The sequence below is a fragment of the Echeneis naucrates genome, chromosome 1 (genome assembly GCF_900963305.1).
Source record: "Echeneis naucrates chromosome 1, fEcheNa1.1, whole genome shotgun sequence".
NCBI lineage: Eukaryota > Metazoa > Chordata > Actinopteri > Carangiformes > Echeneidae > Echeneis > Echeneis naucrates.
The window spans coordinates 23,353,418-23,374,355 of NC_042511.1; the positions used below are offsets into that span (position 1 = coordinate 23,353,418).

Below are 20,938 nucleotides of genomic sequence, written 5' to 3' on the forward strand. Positions count from 1 at the left end.
AGTTTCAGTGGTTTGACCTTGTTGTACCTGCCAGCCAGAAATGAGATCATCGGAAGAGTAGACGAGAAGCTGACATCTCTCCTCCACCTACCCGTGGCTTTAAGTGATGGTTGTCATAGCAATCATTATGCCACAGAACAGACTCAGTGGGTGAAGGATGGCTTTGAATGCGGCAGCCTCAGGTCACAACCTGGTTATGACAGAACAAATAGACCTATGAGGGTTGGTTGCAGTACACTGTCTGCACAAAGTAAACAGCTGCATACATGGCATGACGGGTTCATATAGATTTCAGATTGAGATTGAAATTACTGATGCAATATCTCTTTTTAAACCTTAGAGGAAGAGAGGCAGGTATTGGTATAACAGAGAGGGAAAGAGCAGCATGGGGCGAACAATACCTCTCATTCCCATCAGCTGCCCAGGCCAGCATTTAACATGGAGATTGGAAACGGAATAACCCCACCACCACCACCACCACCGCCCCCCCATTCTCCCTGGACCTGCATGCAAATGAGGTTAGCGGTTAGCATTTCCTGCTGTGCCATAGCAATTCTTCTCCCTCTCTTGCTCCTTCTTTTTCCTGTTTTTTAATCATGGCCTGAAAGTGCTCCCCCTTTCCTGGGGTAGGGGACCGGGACCAATCCTGATTAGTGTCCCTGTCCTAAGTGACAGGCTAAAATCCAAGCAGTCACTGCCTTGGGCGCCTCTGCCAAACAGCCGTCAAACCAATACCTCTATAAAAAAAGCCACCCCTCCTCCCCCTCAATTCTCAAGAACCCCCTCACCCCCACCCACCCCCATCTTCCTTGCTCCTCTGCTCATTCTTCCCTGCCGTCTTTTCTGAGTGCTTCTAATAGACACTGCTGCCATCACTCTAACACGCTGTCCCTTACATACTTGCATGCGCATATAGGCTTACCTCTCTACATCTCACGTCCCACCGGACCTTGCTTTGTGTCCGTAGGGGGACTGGCTGCTATAGAATTTAGTGTCCTTTTTGCCAGTAGGGTGATTTACAAACAATACATGGACGCTGTACACACTCCTACCTTCCACCCTCCTACTCTCTCTCACTTCTCTTCCACAGCCACACAATCACCTCTGTGAGGAGCTTCAGTATGCCAGAAAACTACGCAATGGGGTGAGGGCCTGTTCTTTTTGCATTCGTTTCAAAGAATGTATCCCGTCTTCTCGAACGCCAGCACGTCGTCCACATTGAGGTTACTTTGTCAACTGGAAGAAAAATTGATCTCACTAGAATGTCAAGTGGCTTATAATTAGTAGTTTTCAAAACCACATTAAATGATAATCTGAGCTGCATTCATGATAATTTTTCCTGATATAAAACAAACACACAAGGGAGTTATGTTCGTTGAAGGGGACATGCTAATTACTTTCTATTTTAAACAGAAATTTTAAATGTAAATGAGTACTGGACAATATTAGTTGTTTCCATAGTTGTTATAATAAGCTGAATATTGTACTATCTTTTGGATCTTCCTATGCCAGTGTGTAGCACACATGGTGTACTTGCTTCTCACTGAATCAACCACTGCAGCAAATTGATCTGGTTTGTGTCAATCAAATGTAATGCCACCAAGCACACATTAAGCAAGCAAAGTGGCACAAGAGTTTTTAAGAATAGCATGATTAAAACAAGAAATCTTCCAAAATTTGTGCTGTTGTACGCACAAATATGTCACACAGATTTCGCACATGTGCATGCAACAGCATTTTTTTTTACATTTATTATTATAATTTTATTACCATATGTGTTCTTTTTAAGGGTGCCGTATGTGTTTGCCTTTATTCTGTTTCACAAAGAAGGATGCCACCCACATATCTGTTTGAGACAGAACGGGTGAAGTCTTTATGAATATGAACAGCTCTTTCTCACAGAATCAAGAGTTGGGTCTGAGATATTAAATGTTCGACACTATGAATGAATTTTCCCTCCAACTTGAAGGCATGGAAGCAGAAATTTACAAACTCTGTTTTTAAACTTAACAGGCATCATTTTAAGGAGAACTTTCTCACATTTAATAATGAAATGTGTGTGCATGGGCTAAGGGATGATGCCTCAGATGCATTTAGATGTGGGTTCGTAATGTGGTGTAGCTCTGTCACTAAACACTTTCTTATTACTTTTCAGTCCTTCTGAATGGTCCATAGCTAATTTAAATTTAAGTTTTTTTTTTGGCTGATTAAAGACAGTCTTGGCATCTGACTTCTATCCTTCTGCAATTATTGCAGCATTATAACATGATTACAAATTTCGGATGGACAATGCATTGAAATTAAGTCAAATTGTTTTGGATCTTTGAAAGTTGTGGTCCCACTATTAAAGAATCTAGAAAAACACTTAAGGAAAACAATGAAAATCAGCACATGTAAAGTGGCACAATTTAAAATATCAAAAGGCTGTAACCAAATCTTTTGGCTTGACAGTAGTTTGAATGCTAATTATATTTATGATTAAATACCTTCTTACTGACACGTTTTTTTTTTTTTTGTTTTTTTTTTTCCAGGCTGTGTCCTTACTCTTTCATTGAAAACTTGTTGATCAGTTGTTGTTTAGGAAATATACCAATATACACATTTACCAATAGATCAGTAAATGATGAGTAGAAGACTAACTTTTTAAGGGCATTCCATAGTACGGCAGACCTTTGTCATTTTAATACTTTGTAGTCTGCGTTTTTGGAAATTTGGAAATAACATTACTTTCAATTTTGTATAACCCTTAGCCAGTGAAACTTTCATTGTTAGTCAAATTGCTATGTAGCTTTTCTTAATTCAATAGAGAGCTTCACACAGTATTGCTCTTTGAGATAAGAAGACGTGTGTACAACCTTGTTGCTCATGAGTTCTTTTCAAAGTGTTGTGCTTAGATTATTTACTAGCATTCTGAAGCAGCTTCAAATGGAAAAAAAAATGACTCATTTCCTAAAACACTGCAAGCAGTGAATAAGTCTTTCAAAAAAAAAAAGAAGAAGCAGATTTAACATTTTTGCCTTTTGGCAAATTATTCAGTCAGAGAGCAGTCAGCCCAGGCCAATTCATAGGCCAAACTAGAGTCATAAAAATACCAGTATGGTGCGTATATCATTTAGTATTACTTGCACTGTAATTAGCTAGTTAATCGCCACCCTCCTGTTGCTCGATTACCCACCTTCCTTTTGTATTGTTACATATTAAAAAACATTTAGTTATGTTAACCTTAACCCTAATAAATGAGCATACTGCTGGCAACATGTTTGCATGACTCTTCAAATTACCATAAATATCCAAATGTTAATATCCGTAAATACATTACAGTCTTGATATGGTAACCTGTCGGATATTGTAGGTTGTAAATGTTCTGGAAAAATATGCAAAAGTACTTTACTCACAGGACGCTTTCTGGCATTTTTAATGGTTAAAATAAGGAAAAAGTTGAGGGGGATAGTAGGAATCTTCGGTGTTAAAGGGTTAACTTTCAAGAGCCACAAACTCACAATTACTCACAATATCGTCAGAGCTAGCAACATTGAACTTACCTAAAAGTTCACATTTTGCGAAAAGCATTACCAACAAAGTTTTGCTGCCATTTACATTGTTGATGTTTAAAGATCTCAGTCATCCAGGTCGTGCTTCTTAAACTTAAGTTAAATCAAGGGCCATGGCCATTAGCTGCTCTTTCAGCCTTTCTTGGTTGCCTTGTTGAGGGCGGGAAGAACTTAATATTCAGAGGTTGCCACGGTGGCAACCCCCGCCCCTTCCCCAGTGATAGCCAGCCTTTTTCATCTTACAGTCATCACTGAAAGCAAATGCACCAGCAGGTTAAGAAAGATTTCTGGCATGCTCTTAAAGACTGCCAGAGGTGAAAGAACAGTTGCAATGTTCATCTGTACCTGCAGGGGCTGTATGAAGCAAAGATTTTTCTGAATGGAATTAGCAACATGAATTAAATATTTTTGCAAGCCTGTCTACAAAGGAGTAGGCCTGAAGTCTTTGATCTAGCCGACATGTTTGTGGCTTCTGACCACCGAAGTCATAGCAGTCATAGTTTCTATGTGAATACGTGGCATTTGCAGGCTGTTGGAAGTGAATTATTGGCAGTGGTGCTTTACCATCCACTACTTAATAACATCACACGGACAGACTAGTTTGAAATGAGAACGGTCATATTCTGCCTGTGTGATGGCACATGAAAGCGTCATTACACTGGGTTTCTCATCATTCTGCTTTTTCACTTTGACTTCTTCACAGACTTTCATAACAGATAAACACTGAATATAGAGTGAATAAAAATTGCATGCCTCTTTGACCACTGGGTTGAATTGTGGACTGGTAGACTGAGATGGGATTTGACAGACCCGTGTTCTGTGTTTCAGTGTCCTTTTTGGGACAGTGACAAAGAGTGTTGGTCTGTTTTCACTCACCAATTAGTGTCATTAGCCATGTAATTCAGTTTGATTTGAAGTCTGAACTCTTAATTACTGCTACAATGATAAACCCGAACATTTATTTGTCCCGTCTGTGTTTAACCTCAAATGAAATTGTTAAAAAAAATGTATTTGGCTGATTGGTTACAGTCAGTCTGTTATAATGACGTCACAAAACTGAAAATTTTGCCATCTGAGGGACTAATAGGGGATTATCTTTTTTTATATACTTTTTTATACTCCCTATTTGCCCCCCCAATTTTTTTGGAAAGCAGGTTTTATGTAGATCAATGAATTTGTGTATCATTTATTAACTTCATATGGCTATCTGCTGTTCTGTATGTCTCTGTAAGTGTTTTGCTCAAAAAATTCTACATTGTTGCTCTTCAGACATCATCAGTGCAATTCTCACAAGAAGCCACCAGGCAATTTCCACAAACTTACATTCATTTAAAATAGACTGACATGATAAATCCATGATCAGGTAGCTATTCTGCAAAACAACACAGAAATGGTAAAAATTAATGTGTGTTATACAAACTACTAACTATCATAGCATAAGTGAAACTTATGTACAACTTTACATGGACACACACTAACTTTAAGTCCAGGTTGAATTATTTCAGGGTAATAAATTGGCAATAAAGAGAGGAGCATTTAGTTAGTAATGGGTCTATTTATGCAGCAGAGATGCAACAGACATACCACTTCTCTCCCTCCAGCAGCTTAGGTCCACAGCTTTGATGACACATCTGAGGTTATGAGCAAAATTTTCTTTTTTTTTTTTTTCTTTTTTTTACATGAGATGCTAAAAATGGAAGGGAAAAATAAACCAGGGGGTAAAGTGCACTTCATCTGCAATGAGGAATTTCAGAGGTCTGGGGCTCTCAGTCATCTCATTCTCTTCCAAGAACACTTCTCCTTCCTGTTTCACCTCTGGCATGCCGCCCAAAGTACCCACAAACCACAGAGGCCAAGGCTGAAAATACACAGATGGTAATTTGCACTACATTTCAATATGACTGAACCGCCATTATATATATAGCCCTGCTGCCTGAACCCTGATCCTCACTGAGACGATCACCTCACCTCAGATTGCAACTAAAAGATGGGCTCTTTACATCTTTGTCACACTCGACCAGTTGGACAGTGGAGAGCCGAAGTTGAAATAGAGAAGACGATCCTTTCATCTTAGTTTTCATGTTAGAATATCCAACGTAAACCTTACCAGTATGCTGAGGAATTTTCCTCTCCTGGATCAGGACATTGTGTCAACATAATTAATTTCTAGACAGATGTTTAATGGTTCAGCCTACTGTTTCATGAAAGAAAAATAGGTGTCAGATTTTGAAGTCACTAAAAGTAAAACCTTTGATTGCTACTTTATTACTGCATGCATGTCTATTAATGATAAGTGATCCTGTTAAGTGTACTGCGTATGCAATTAACACTTAATATGAATGGGTAGATTTAAGAAGATTGAAACAAGTGTTGCTTCCCCACACAGGGTACAAGTTAGGTGCTCCATTAAATGATTTTTTTTTTCCCCTCTGTGATCACAAGTCTTGTCCTTGACATGTTTCAACAACCACCGAGGGAAAATAACCTGATGGGAAAAACTTTGGAGAAATGATCATGTTCTTCCAACAAAACAACTGCATTTAACAGATTGATTGTGCATAATTTCATGTGAAAGCGGTAGTTGATATATGTACACTAACTTCCACACCCTCACACAGATGCTTTATTTAGAGCATCTGTGTTTTTTATTATTTACTATTTCTTATATTTGTACTTATGGTTATGGATGTGGGGGGGGAAGAGGGGGTGGGATGAAGGGGAATGTAGGAGAAGGAAAGAGAGCACCCTGGTGTGAAAATGATCAAGCAAATGAGAGAAAATGGAAAAAGGAAAGGACGCGATCCCGATCCAGTGCGTCCCAATTAACAGAATTACCTTCCTCCTCAGGAGGACTGTTAGTCTTTTGCAGAGACGTGAGCCCGCCAGTAGAGCGTCTCTCCCACCATATTGTCCAGCGAGCACTAATAAGGCAGCCCTGACTGCCGGGCATGCTCATTAGCATAGCCTGCGGCCGTGGCAACCTCCACCAGGGCCCAGCCGGACACTTAATTACTGCCACAGCTCCTTCTTCACTACCTCCATACTTACTGCCTTCCTTCCTATGTCCTCACCCCTGCCCTGCCTCCTTAACCCACCTTCAGACACACATGCCTGAAGATTACTACCATATACTCCTAGTCATATCAGGAAATATGTGGGGCTAATCATTGGCGATGCAAATGTGACGGCTTTAGTCTTGGTTTGTTGTGGCAGTCTTTTATGTTATCTCATTTTTTTTATGGCTTTGCGGTCAGTAATCTTTGCGATTTTAGTGATTCCCTGACCTGCACTACCACTCTCTCTATTTCCTGCTCCCTCTCTCTCATTGCTATATTAGCTCATGGGCATGACTCTCCTTTTGACATCGGCACAGTATTGATGCACCCCCATCCAGCCTTAATCGGCTAATGGCCTCCTCTTCTTTCCTGCCTAGCCAAATCAACCCCTCCCTTAACAATCCCTCTATCTTTCCCATCTTTCCTTCCCTCTCCCATCTTCCTCTCCCCTACACTGTTTAGGCCTGGGGTCATTGAGGCCAATTTTCATGCCTGGCTAAGTCACAGAGTAGCTTTGTGTGTGTGTGTGAGTGTGTGTGTCTGTTTGAAAGATAGAGGGAATATGTTAGTCAGCAGCCTCACACAAGTCATGTGGTGGGTGACCTCCTGACCTACCTTTATACAAGTCCTTTCCTCTTTTCTCCTTTCTCTAATTCACACTATTCCCTTTACCAGCAATCATTCAGTGTGACAAGGTTAGGTAAAGTCTCGCTGACTCCTGCAATATACTTGCACGTGCATGCACGCACACATGCATGCGCCCCTCTCTGACCTAGAAAAGCATTGGCCAAAATAATCTTGCCAAGTTCACAAATGGAGATTGTTGACAGCACTGCATGGTGAAACAATGAACAAGTCCACTACCTGAAACATCCAACTGTGATCAGCTGTACTTACAGGCTGTGTGCTTCCTGTTTGTTTTTTGTGACGGGTTACACCAACAAATAGATTTTCAAACGCTAAGTTACAGAGATTTACAAAATATCTTCAGCTGCTCATCATATATCTCTGGTCAAGCTCGAGCCAATTTTTCCTAGCCAGTCCTCTTTGTATGCAGCCTCAGCCTGCACTTTGACTTGTTATGGCTCCCTCTTTGTCTATAATATGGTGGCACTATACATCTCCGTGGCCCAGAGAAAAAATCTCCCGCTGCTGCACCACTGAATCACCCGTGTGTGAGTGATAACAGATCCAGACTGCTGAGCACCCTGCAGCTGTTTGTCTCAACATGCAAGTCATCCCCGCCATTACACCGCTAAATGGTTCCCTTTCAGTGGCAGACGCTTGCCGCCTCGGCCTGGATCTTCATGCCTCCATCACTTGAGGGGTGGGGGGGGGGGGAGTGGGGGTGTTTACAGTTACTGTCGCAGAGCCAGTGACTGTACCGCAGGCAAAGCAGTTGAATGTGTGTGAGGGGGAAAAAAATCTGGTGGGGGAGGACTTAAGCTTTAATTATATTCTTGGCTGTTTGTAGTTTAAACATGTATGCACATGCATATGTTTGTCTTCACGCATGTGTTAGGTATATGGCAGCAGTCGCAAGTACAGAGCTCAGGTGAAGCCCCCTTAAAGCTTGGACCGAAGACCATGACCTTGGGAAATGTCATTCTGCACACAGGGGTGGCTTTACCGTGACACACAAAGCCATGGTAGTGGAGTGCATCAGTGCAATATAGCGCTGGCAGAAGCTTGATGGTGTAGTGTTGCATTCTGCTGCACCTAACCCAGAGGTTTAAGATTGAACCTAAGAAGCAACAGAGTTGTGCCTCAAAGCTTGGACCTTTGGTCAGCAGTCCTGATTTCCCTCTAACCACATTATAGCTATTAGTGGTTCTTGTTTCGTTTTGCATGTTACATGGAAATGGGTCAAGCCCTGCCCTGCATGACTCATTGGTGCTTTCTCCTGCTCCCTCGCTTTCATTCTTGTTAACCCTACTCAGGTGGCAAAATGGCTTCAAGGATCATGGGAAATTAGGTTCATAGTCTTCACAATTTGGTGTTTTCATTCACCTTTAGAAAAGTATTAAAAACCAGAAAGGTCATGGATGTTGTGTATTTGTCTGTGACATCTTGTATTGTTTGACTATGTGAGGTCTATTAGGAACAAGCTGGTTTTGATATATCTGAGGCAAAAATGACATAATTTGTTCCATTGGGTTTCAATTTAGTGTTTTAAGATCCAAGATAGAAGTGTGTACAGTGTTGAGAGATTAGAGGATGTTGGGAAGTGTGTAAGCCCTGTTTGATATCTGTTGCAACAGCAAGAGTTGCGGTCATAGTGTGTTGTGATTGTGGTCAACTTTGTGGACCACGGTGAGCAGTGCTGGCCAGATGTCAGACAACTCTAATGATCCCAACAGGTTGCTGGGCTGGGTTGCCTGGCAACGGTTTTGCCTTTGCCTGTAAACAGGGAGCAGACCTGCTAGGCCTCTGTCAGGGTCGTGCGGGTGAAGACGTATGTTGGTGTGTGTGTGAGAGACGTTTTAAATAATTCTTTCGTAGCCTCATGTTTTTGTAACTGTGCGAGTGCCCAGTTTATCAGAAATCTCAGCCAAATCCTTTTCATCAGATGTTTTCTGAGACTCTGTACAGTAACCCAAAGAGGAGGAGAGGAAAAAAGTCAGTTTCTGACATTATGTTTTGCCCAGTCTTGGTGCTTTTGACTTATTCTTATGGAGGTTTGTTAATATGTATCAGGAATATTCACTTTTCTTTGTTCGCCCTTGTCTGGCAAGCTGTAATGTTTTGCTTATGAATATTGATACATGAAGTGTATATTAATGACCCTTGGTGACCTTAACCCTATCCTTATTGGCTCCCCGGTGGTATCTCCAGGCTCATGAATATTAATCTAGTTCTGTAACCTCCATTACCCTAATCTTTGCTGTCTAGCCTCCCAGAAGGACCTGTTGTCATGGTAACCCCTTTACTAGACTCTCAGACCGAGGGTGGGAAAAATATGGTTAAAAAAGGACAGAGAAATCTAAATTACTCAAACATCCTGGATGCACCAGTGGAAAGCTGCCATTGTACAAGAAACAGGTTGAATTTCTGATGGAAGTCAATTTAGTTGTGTCCTTGCTGGGCACTGAAGTGTGTTTTTGCACCTAAAATGGCTATCTGAGTTGAGTTTGGGCAGGTAATTGTGTTTCAAATGGTCATCCCAGTTAGGCTGCCACATAGTACAGATCACTAATTGTTTTAAACCCGACAAGCAGGCAATAGAAATAATAAAAGAGAGTAGTAAATACTAATTTGGTAACACTATCTGCAGTCAGCCACAAGTAGTTTTCTCTTCAACGCTTCAACGAGTCTTTCTCAACTTTTTAACAATTACTATTCGTACCATTCAAGAGAGGACTCTTTGTTACGACACTTCCAACATTGTATGCTTCTGCACTCTTACAGATTTGGACAGCAATGAGGAAGGAGGGCCTGACAGTAGTGCTGTGGAGGAGGAGGCCTGGTTTGGGAATGCTTCTGACACACGGTCCGAGTCATCATCCTATGGAGACACTCAGGATGAGCTCCTGCTGCCCAGGGGCTCCTCTCCTGATGAACGACCGGGAGTCAGCACTGGTTCCGGGGACCACGATACCTGTGGAGGTGAGAGCTCACTGGGTTGCCCCACGCCCGTCCATCCTGCCTCTTTGGAACTTCTTGGACTGGATGGAGGTGCATTCTCAGCCCAGGACACACTCTCCTCTGTGGTATCTTCACTGTATGGTGAGGCAGCGTCTCGTGCCCTGGGAAAGCCCCTCAGCAGTAACTTACGTCGCCTCCTAGAGGCTGGGTCGCTAAAACTTGACACTGGAGAGCTCCTAGGTCGGTCATCCAGGGGGGTTGCAGGAGGGGAGTCTCCTCCGATTGGTCTTGCCCCACCTTTGACCCTCTCCCCGTCTTCTCACCATGCCCACCAGTTAAGTGCTCTTGCCCGAAAACTGGCCAATAACAATAACAACAGTGGCTCGGCCTCCCCAGCCTCCTTGGCACCCTCGGTCACCAACATTAAGCAAGAGCCACATGACCCCTTTAATTCTGTCACCCCCAGCAACGGCAGCGGGTTTGTATGGGCAGCTGTTGCAGATAAGTGGCCACCAGCTAGCTGTTCCACTCCTTGCAGCTCTAGCCTGTCCCCGGACTCTGCAATCCAGAAGTTAAAAGCAGCAGCAAACGCAGTACTTCAAGACAAGAATGCCGTGGCTGCTTCCTCAACAACTTCTTCCTCCTCTTCCACCTCGGGCTCATCTGCTGTGCCTGCCCTAGGAGGCGGTAGTCGAGGAGAAGATGTTGTGCGCTTTGATGCCTTCAACTCTCCATTTAGCCCACAGTCAGCTAGCTCCACTCTCGCTGCACTTTCCAAGAAGGTCAGTGAGCGGAGCCAAGCCTCATCAACGGCAAGTGCCGCTACTGACCACCAAGCCTCAGCGAGTTCCTTTCTCTCACTTGTGTCAATGACTTCCTCTGCTGCCTTGCTCAAAGAGGTGGCAGCCAGAGCAGCGGGAAACCTGCTGGCAGAGAAGAAGGAAGGTTCCCCCTTGACGACTGTCGGGGTCCTCCAAGAGGATGTGAAGCCCCTGCTTGACAAGAATCAAAAGGCCTCCACACCCTCCACACCCACCCAGAGCCTGGAGTTGCTCTTGCCCTCTACTCCAAAGGGCAGAGGCAAACCAAGCAGCCAAGCAGGTAATTTAATTGGCAATCAAGACATACATTTTATATATTAATACTGAAATCTAAATAATGGCCACGTGAAGAGTAGAGCTTAGCTTTAGTGCATCTGTGGGTATTTTTCATGTTTCAGGATATTCTTTTCTTTTTCATAGACACAGAAGCTTGCTATAATGAATGTTTCCCAGTCAGTAATTATCAATGAAATTAAACTAATGATGCAATTAAATGTAAATTACAACTGTCACCGCAAATGAATGAAACTTGATATTGTATCTGTGTTGTGCAGACGCAAAAGATGTCATTGTTTTCATAATGTGGGAGAGTAGCAGGTTTACTTGTCACCACAATATTGTTAGAAAGCACAATTCTTAACTTCTGTGTTTTCTGTAGTTTTAAGATGTTTTTTTTTTTTTCACCTCGCTGCTGCTGAATTAGAGAGTAGTGTACCCCTCAACTTAACTGTCAGCCGAGCAGAGAGCATAGCCACGAGAAAACAGCCCTGGCTGGCCTTCTAGTCTGGGAAATGGTCTGAATGCTCAACGGGGGGTTCCGACTGAGACCTCACTGCCGTCCCAGACCAGCTCGTTTGTGCTCGGATGTGTGTGCTGCCAAAAGGGGGCCGTCAGTGTGCGCTCGGCACAGTGGGGAGCCCTGGAGTCCATATCCATCTCGGCAGCCTCCTCCTGGCTTCAACCCCCACTAACCAGGGCCCTCTTGCACAGATCAGCACAGCAGACTTTAGGCCAAACACATCATACTTTCCACTGACTGGATACAGATGCGTGCACACGCTCTCTGCCTCGTATGCTCTCTGTTACTCACAAATGGTCATGCAGTGCAAGTGTATACTCAGATGCAGACATATAACCCAAACAAGGGTGCACACAAAGATGTCACTCTTGCAAAGGGAGAAGTAAAGCTTCAAAATGCAAGCTCTAAGTAGTCTTCAGAGAGCATAGAATGTTTTCAGAGAGATGGATGGGCACTTTTGAGGAATTGTGTCGCAACCCCGCCAAATCTAAAATGGCTGGATCAAATTTACTTCAGACAGATGAGGCAGTTGATGTAATATTCTGTGATCTGCATGCTAAAAAGGGGGTCTGCTCTAACCTGCGAGCCGTCAAGGTCGAGCAGTGCTGTAAAAATGCAGGTAGTTGTTTGGTCGCCAGACTGAAAAATGTGACCTTGGTTATTGATTGTCATGTCTTGTTTTATTGTTGTCCCTTGCCAGTTCCACTATAAAATTGTATTTCAATGATATGTTCAGCACTTTGCATACACAGGGAAAGGGAAGGTTATTCCCTTAAAAAAAAAAAACAACAACAAAGAACAAAAAAAAAAATTCTGATTCTGAAATTCTGATCAGACAGGAAACCTCGAGCACTTAGACAAAGGTACGAAATTCAAACACATTTCCACACATCTTCTTTGTTTTTGCACCTCATGCCTGGACATAGTGTAAACAGAAGTCATTTTTGTATTGTGATCTCGGCTGTGCTTAGTGAGGTTGGGCCGCAGATGGCAGTTTATTGTTGCAAATAGGCAGTCTCGAGGTTTTACACCTCAGGTCAATGAATGGCTGAGCACAGTAATTTCACCAAACACTGATTACCAGATGTTTTTCAAGGAACGGCACTGGAATACTTATGAAGCCATCCTGACAGGCCCTTGTAGAATTTGTAATGCAATCATGCCTCTTTCTAATAAGACCAATTAAACAGTAATGGATGCCGGATATGAAGCCAACAACAATAATCGAGATACTAAAACATGCTTGAGTTTTTACTTCCATTGTTCCATTGCTTACAGCTGGCATTTCCCTTGATAGTTTTCACCATTTAAGTGTGCATGAGTTGTCTCGTGCAGATCTGTGAATACTGTAGTTTGCATTTCAGTAATGATTCCATATTTACAACAGAATGCAATTTCTGTGCCCTGTAAGATTGATGAATGGATTATGGAATCTCTTAAATGTTCTTTGTAAACAGTAACAATGACATGTGGTCCCCTTAAGGCTCTCCTGAGGATGGGGGCAAACCATTCCAGTGTCCTGTGTGTGGGCTGGTCATCAAACGCAAGAGCTACTGGAAGAGACACATGGTCATCCACACAGGCTTAAAAAGCCACCAGTGTCCCTTGTGTCCCTTCCGCTGTGCTCGCAAAGACAATCTCAAGTCCCACATGAAGGTGAGATCATATGGATATTCTTCATCTTTTGACCCCGAGCCCCCTGTCGTCCCCACCTACATTATCTTTAATCAGTGCTTGTTATGGCTCTTGGAATGTAATTGTTAACATTAGAGGATATCCATGCTTTAGTTAAACTTTTAATCTTGTACATGACATAATTAATCACTACTGATTGTAGGTAGTGGAATATTGATGATGAATGTATCTGGATTAAGGCAAGTACTCCTGTTCCGTCTTTCTTTTTGTGTAATGTTGTGTTAGAGAGAAAGTGATTTAACCGTTAAACCTGTCCTCCTTTTCCAGGTACATCAGCACCAGGACCGGGGTGAGACGTTTCAGTGTGAGCTTTGCCCTTTTACCTCTTCCCGTCACTTCAGCCTGAAGCTTCACATGCGCTGCCACCAGCACTTTCCCCGCACAGACGTCAAGGTGAAAGAGGAACTCACAACCGACACAGAGGGCGAAGGCTCCCTGATGGGTGACAGTGGCTCCACAGAACTGAGAGGGACAGAGGTTTCCCCGCTGCACTCAGACACTCAGCAGCAGACTTCCCCTTCGGTCGAGGCCTCCTCCAATCATGTCCACATCAAGGAGGAGCCACAGGAGAGAGACCTGTCTGTGCTCTCCCCTTTTAGTATTTGCAGGGAACGTGCCAGCAGCAGTGCCAACTCCCTGGATCTGCCTGGAGTTGGGGTGAGGTCCAGTCCAAGTGGTCCAACCACAGCCTCCCTCTTCAGCCCTGACATCACCACCAAGGCAGCCACTGATCTGCTTATGAAGCTATCAGGTTAGCCATAAGTTTCTAAAAACTCTTACCATGTTTGACTTAATACGCCAACAAACTTTGATTTTCCTGATTTGAATAATCCTTTCTTTGAAAGATCTGTTCATTTTTTTAGTAGGGCTCATCAGCAAATAGAAAAATATTGGGATGAGAAATAAGAATGGCTACTTGCAGTCAGCAATGTGATTTTGAAAGAGCTAAAACAGCTCTCTCAGAAAAACTAAAAGCTTGACCTCTGTAATCCATAATTATTTTGTTTATTGTACCATTTTCTCAACTTGACTTTGTAACTTTGCATGTGAATATGAAGGCATCTGTGCTGATCTGAAATTGTCTTGCCTTAGTCTTGCGTTCTGTTTTGATTCTCTATTGTCACCAGAAATAGCATTCGTAAGAAGTGTAAACAGTTTTATGTTTATCATTCCAGGTCAAGGTCGCAGTTTGTCTTTGTGAGCTGTTTTTAATGGATTTAAAAACAATGGGAGCCTAAAATGTCTGGGAGTTAATTCAAAACTCTAGTTGACAGTTTTTGTCTCGACTGTGGTTAAAACATTAATATTTTTCCACTTTGCGTGAGACTTAACACAAGATAAAATGTAAACTCTTACTGATATCATTATTTTTAACAGAGAATCAAATGGTGCGTGATATGTGGCAAATTTTACTGCATAGGTCTTCATCATTTCACATTTAAAAATGTAATTATCATAGTGCATATTGAAGCATGTATTCATTTGTACTTAATTTCCGCTTTTTGCCCATTAGCATGATCAAAAATAAGCCTGTAGAAAAACTTTTCTTGAGTCTGCCTTGGAAGTGCAGCATGTTTTTAAAATGGTTTGGGTAACAACCAAAGAATTCAAGACTTGCACTGACGGCACTAATTAGAGTATACTGAATATATGAAAATATGAATTAGGCAATTTCTTTTCGGTGTAAGTGTGCTGTTTTTCAGATTAACATGAACATTTAACATGTTACCAACATTCCTGGAAAATGTGCCCAGTATCAAAACAAATTACAAAGGAAGGATGTCATCAGTTAGCAAATCTGTATTCAAAAGATGACAGATGATGATCAGAGCCCAGTCTATGTGTAATTATTAATTCTGTTCAACCAAGCACAACCAACTGATTGGTTGTGACCTTGTGTCATAATATTGTGTGTGCATGAAGAAGGTGTGTTAAAATGGCCAAAAAAGAGGAGTCGTATGTAGAAAATTAACTAATTCCAAGCACAAAGGTGTAGGAAGACTGGCAAAGTTCTGATTCGGAGGTTTTTTTGCATCACTTTTTAAAAGTAGGGATTGAGTGGCCTCATCTAAACATTGCTTTGCAAGTGGTCAGTGGAGCAAAATCTTTTGGCATTCATCAGTTAAATTGCACCTCCTGCTGAAACAGTGTCTCACTGTGTGCACCACCATGATTGGTAGCAACAGATCAGAACATACCCATAGAAATTAGTTATGACCTAAATCAGAGAATGGTCATTTGAATACATGTGTTTTTTTTTTTTTGTTGTTGTTTTTTTTCATTGCCAATGCATTTTATTTGCTTCCTAGACTTTACAATTCCAAATTGGTTTCAATTTTAAAAATCGGTAATTCAGTTTGTTTCCTGGGTCAGTTTTAAAATAGTGCATGATTTCTTTCTAGTACTCCACAGTCGTCTGCTGTTACTTGGCCCCTGATTAGCTCCACTTAAGTAGTTCGGAACTAAATGATTGGCACCTCGACAACAGTTGTACTGGGACTAATTTTCTTCACCCACTTCTTGTCAGTTGACAGCAGATCTGATGATCTGTAACCTCTAGGCATCTCCCTCCTACTAACAGTTATGCCTGTCTTTGTGCAAGTAAGACTGACGAAATGGTGGGAGTTTTCATTCTTTATGAGGGGATAAACATAAAATCTCAAATCATATGTTACATGGTACTAACAAATAGAGAGCTGCTATACTTTCCCACTCCCTTATTTCCTCAATAAAATATGGTTTACTGAAATTCAGGTTGGAGTAAATGCCAGTCCAGTATCGGTGTGAAACTGGTTGCTTATATCTTAACATGCGATGTGTAATAATCATGATAATACATAGTATATAGCTTTTCTGGATACCACCAACAAAAAAGCAAAGAAAACAAAGAGAAACTGTAAAAGATGAGAAATCATGAATACCAGTAGTAATGCCAGTATTAGAAATGCAGAAGTACTTTGATGGATTACTGAATTCAGTATTTTTTAGCAGTGCTAAAGTTGCTATGTATTGCTCTATAACAAAATCATACAACAAACTAGCAGCTCCAGGTACCTCAGGCTCAGGCTGTGTTTAGATGCCTTTCAGCATGTTGCAAAAATATCAAAGGATGAGCCCAGAGACAAAGGCAAGATTGATGGAAAAAGGTTGACCGAGGTTCAGCGCGAGGGTCGAGGCTACGGCTGCCACTCTTCTACTTAATGCTGTGTAATTAGATTGAGATCTTGAGTCAGGATGGGAGGAAAAACCCTGGGAACATTAGATTAATTAAAAATTTATGCATAATTCATAATTAAAAAGGAATTCATAATTTGACATGATTAGCGCCCTCAGTGCCATCCTGTGACCCTGCCAGGATGCACGGGGACTGGGCCAGCTTAGTTAACTCCCCCTCGATCTTGCACACCCTAGCGCCACATAGTTGCCCCCTGGGTGCCAGTTGCACTTCGCTCCCAGACTGCACAATCAAGCGCAGGCAACTCCCAGAGGAGCCAAGATGGCTCCTCACAATGTCAGTCCAGTGTCAAGTGGCGGACATCTTAGTCAGGGTGTTATTCAAGGAGAATAAGGAGGATTTAAAAAGACAGGACGAGAGGATATTCAACTTGAATGCATGATAATGGGTTTCAATGAATGCTGCTTCTTTGATCACAAAGTTCCCCCTTTGTTGGGGGCGGAGTTAAAAATAGAGGGTTATGAAACTGAAGAGCATTGGGCTCAGATCTTAGATTTCTCCACGCCACGGAGCAGCCGGAGAGGGAGAGTTGAGGAAGTTCCTCTTGGGATTTGTAGACTCTATTTCTTTTGACCTCCATGCCAACCCAGATTGAGTGTTTACACGAGCAGCTCATCCCTTCTGCTTTTACGCTACTGTCTCAGTGCCTCAATTCAATCCAAAAAGGCCTATGATGGGGTGGTGGTGTTGAGAAAAAAAAGAAGAGACAGATAAAGTGACAGCAATGGAAGCAGAGGGAGAAAGAGGTAAAGAGGGAGTTGCATAGAGTTCCCCCGGCACAAAAAGCTGCTGAACTCTTTCTGACCTCTGACATAATAAGCATATCATTTTTGGGCTGCCCTGCTTTCTGTTGAATGTTATACTGATACCCTTTGATTTTTATCCTTGCATGCTGACACAACCGTTAGCTATCCAGTGTGATCCACATTTTGATTTAGAGATGAAAGACACTGAGGCACTTTGAAATGCACAGCCCTACCCTGTGCCCAGTGGACCCTGAGTTAATAATGACAGTGGGCACTGCACACCCTCTAAACACCCCCCCACCCCCACCCCTTGCTGCAGTGACACAGGCACAACGAGCTTGACCCTGGCTGGGTGTGAATAATTGGCATGCAGGGGGTTGTAGGAGGTGTTGCATCTGTCATGATGCTTCTGCAGTTGTCTTATTTATCTCTGTCCTAGGAGAGTATCTTGCATGCAGTGCTTTGCTACAGCCAGATGATGGACAAGCGGAATTTTAACACACATGGACATGAAAATGAAGTATTTTTAAGGATTATTTTTAAGAAATGCGTATTTTTGTGTGTTAACACATCAGTAGCTGAATTACTGTTTTTGTGGTAGCTTAGCTTTTCAAGACACCATTGGTGGTACTGCTGTACATCCAATGGTCTTTGACACTAAATGTTTTGGATACGGAAATATCTTCTTTAGTTTTGTTTCTTTGTGAACATCTAGATTTAATCTGCATGTCCCTTGCTTTCTAGCTCTGCATGAGCAGACAGAGGCAGGCCTTTTGTCTGTGACCTCTGGTCCATACATCCCCACTGCAGCCATCAGTATCACTGTCCAATGTCTAGCACACTGTCAGCTATTGTTGGGTTCTCAACCTGCCCCACGTAGCCCTTTGCTTCTTTTTTCTACGGGAGAAAACAGCAGCCAATTGTCAGAGGGGGAGCAGGCCAGCGTGACAGAGGTGGAAAGCTAATGAAGTTATTTGACGGCAGCCCTGGCCACGGAGTGAGAGGTGAGGTGCGGTGGACAAGCGCCTGGCAGCGAGACGGATGAGGCGCAAGAGAGAAGCATGGCAAAGGGGAGAGAAACAAGGAAGAGAACGGCAATGGAGGGAGGTTGTGTTGGTGGCAGGTGTCAGAGGGGTGTGATAACATGGAGACAAACTGATAGCATCGTCCACCCTGAGCTAGAAGCAGCCTTACAGTATCATGCACAGGGAGCTGACATTGGCCTGGGTGTGTACTCGCACAGCCAGGAATCTCACAGAAGAGAAGCCCAGTCACCCAGAGATGCCCAACCCCTCTTCAGATCTGTGCTCACTTCACAACATGATTTACCAGAGGCTGCATGCTCGTGATTCTATTGTGATTGTGAAATTCTGACAGACAAAAGGCTAAAGTGTAAGGCTGAATCCTTCCTGTTGATACTGTGCTCTAGCTTTCTGTTATTGAACCATCAGCTTGAAGAAATAAGGAAAAAAAAAAAAAAACTTGCCCATTGGAGTAGGCTACTAAATAATTCATTGGCCTCTGTAACATAGATTCTGAGTGGAAATACACTCTATTTATAGCGACAATCCAAAAGGTCACTGGAGTGGTGTGACTTTGTGTGTGAGTGCACGGCCTGGGGTTGTTTTTGTTCTCAGAGGCCACAGAGGAGAAGAATCTAAGTTTGCATTGAGACTGTATTTGTCAGCGGCTCAAGCATCTGTGTATGGTATGAATGCAGCATGTGTAGTGCTATATGTGGCAACAAAAAGTATGGATTTCTCCTAATATATAGATTAGTGTCTGTGCCAGTAAAGGCGATAGTGTGTTTTTATGTGTGTTTGTAAGACGGTGACCAAGTGTGCTGTCCCTGTCTGATCCGACATGGCCCAACACGCTTCTAATTAGAGGACGTCCTTCCAGGTACTGACCAGGTTATACTTAGCCTGCCCGCTGACATCTGACGGTGTGACATTTCCAGCTGGTGCTGCGCGCGACCCTGCGCCACTGCCCCTGAACTTGAAGGTCACTGCCCCCCTTCCCCACCACTCAACCTCTTCCTTCCCCCCTTTCTTGAACTACAGCCCCAGCCTGCCATGGTGTGGCACTGTGGCATCATGGCACTGCATGGGTGGTCAAAACACTACTACCTGTTCCCTTTTTCTGCCCTCTATCCCCTGTTCCTGAGCCCTCTATCCTTCCAGCGTAGATCATCATTAATCAGAGGGCCGGAGCCGGCACAGATTGATGATGCGAGCAGGGGGTGGCAGGCCTGTGGCGGTTAGAGATGTTAGGTGAGACAGTAGGGTGAGAAACGGAGCAGATCTCTGCTGGGGCCAGAGGAGACTGGACAGCAGTCTGCCAAGAGTGATAGCCTCTCCTATATCTGTTCCGTGTGTGTGTGTGTACATGGTGGGGTCTTTAGATTGTTTCACGTGTCAAGGGTTGAATCAAAAAATGCCTAGATTCGGGTGTTAGTGTCCCTAACAAAGAAATGTGAACTAAAATTATTATTTGAGCTCCTTTTCAATTCAAAGAAATAGAAAATGACCGACAGTCTTTACATAGCTCTGTAGAAGCATCATCTCATCAAGTGTGGCATCTGTGGCATGAACTGTAATTTTGGACAGACATGACAATAGAAATTCTTTTATTTTTTTGGGGAAATTGACTGTGGAGTTCACTATTTACAAAGGTAATGTTTAATTAGAAACACTGAAAGCAACCTCTGCCACAGTTGGTCATTAGTTTCATATGTGAAGGCCTGCCTGGAAACTTTAAAATAGCCATATGGTTCTGCTTCCTTATTCATGGATAAAACTAATCAAGACACCACTGTGTACATACTGCATTTGCAGAATCTAACATGGCAGTTTATACACAATCCCTAGGTTCATGCCCGCTCAAATAAACCCTGCTTCCCCACTTCCTTTTGCAGCATCGGGACCATCATCTAAATAGCCACAATAAGTCTTTAAAAAAAAATAAAAATAAAAACCCAACTCATTAGCTCAGAGGGAAAAGTAAACCTCACATTCTTTCGGTAACATGCCATATTGTGAGAATATATATCGTGCACCTACAAATGGTCAACAGCGAGTCCACTTAGCGAAATATGTGTTCTTGAAAAATGGCGTGGTGCTTCACTAAATGAGGTTACAACAACGGACAATGGTATCTGTTTTAACTTCCCCATGGTTCTGAGAGTGCACTGATTTAAAACAAAGAATTTATTTTGGACCATATTTACAGACACAGAGACAAATTTATAGACTGTGTAAACCTTCTTTTTAGCACAGTGTAGTGGAGCATGCTGGGAGAACCAAAGAAACGCACTTGCCCTGCTGTTCTTTTCTTGGCGGCTATCGGAAGTTGCTCCATGTCTAATTATTAATTATTCATCTAAGGCGGATTAGATGTGGCCCAGTTTCTCTTGAAGATGACTGTAGTGCAGAGGGATCCATGTGACAG

General features: G+C 42.7%; 1 protein-coding gene across 2 annotated transcripts in view; it reads left to right on the plus strand.

Moving 5' to 3' along the window:
- znf827 (zinc finger protein 827) overlaps positions 1-20,938 on the plus strand; it is a 57,393-nt gene that overhangs the window by 9,008 nt on the left and 27,447 nt on the right. For both annotated transcript variants that reach the window (XM_029512209.1, XM_029512219.1), the window contains exons 2-4: positions 10,016-11,293; positions 13,296-13,468; positions 13,775-14,258. In XM_029512209.1, coding sequence (XP_029368069.1) covers positions 10,016-11,293; positions 13,296-13,468; positions 13,775-14,258 — 1,935 coding nt within the window. The remainder of the gene's footprint in view (positions 1-10,015; positions 11,294-13,295; positions 13,469-13,774; positions 14,259-20,938) is intronic.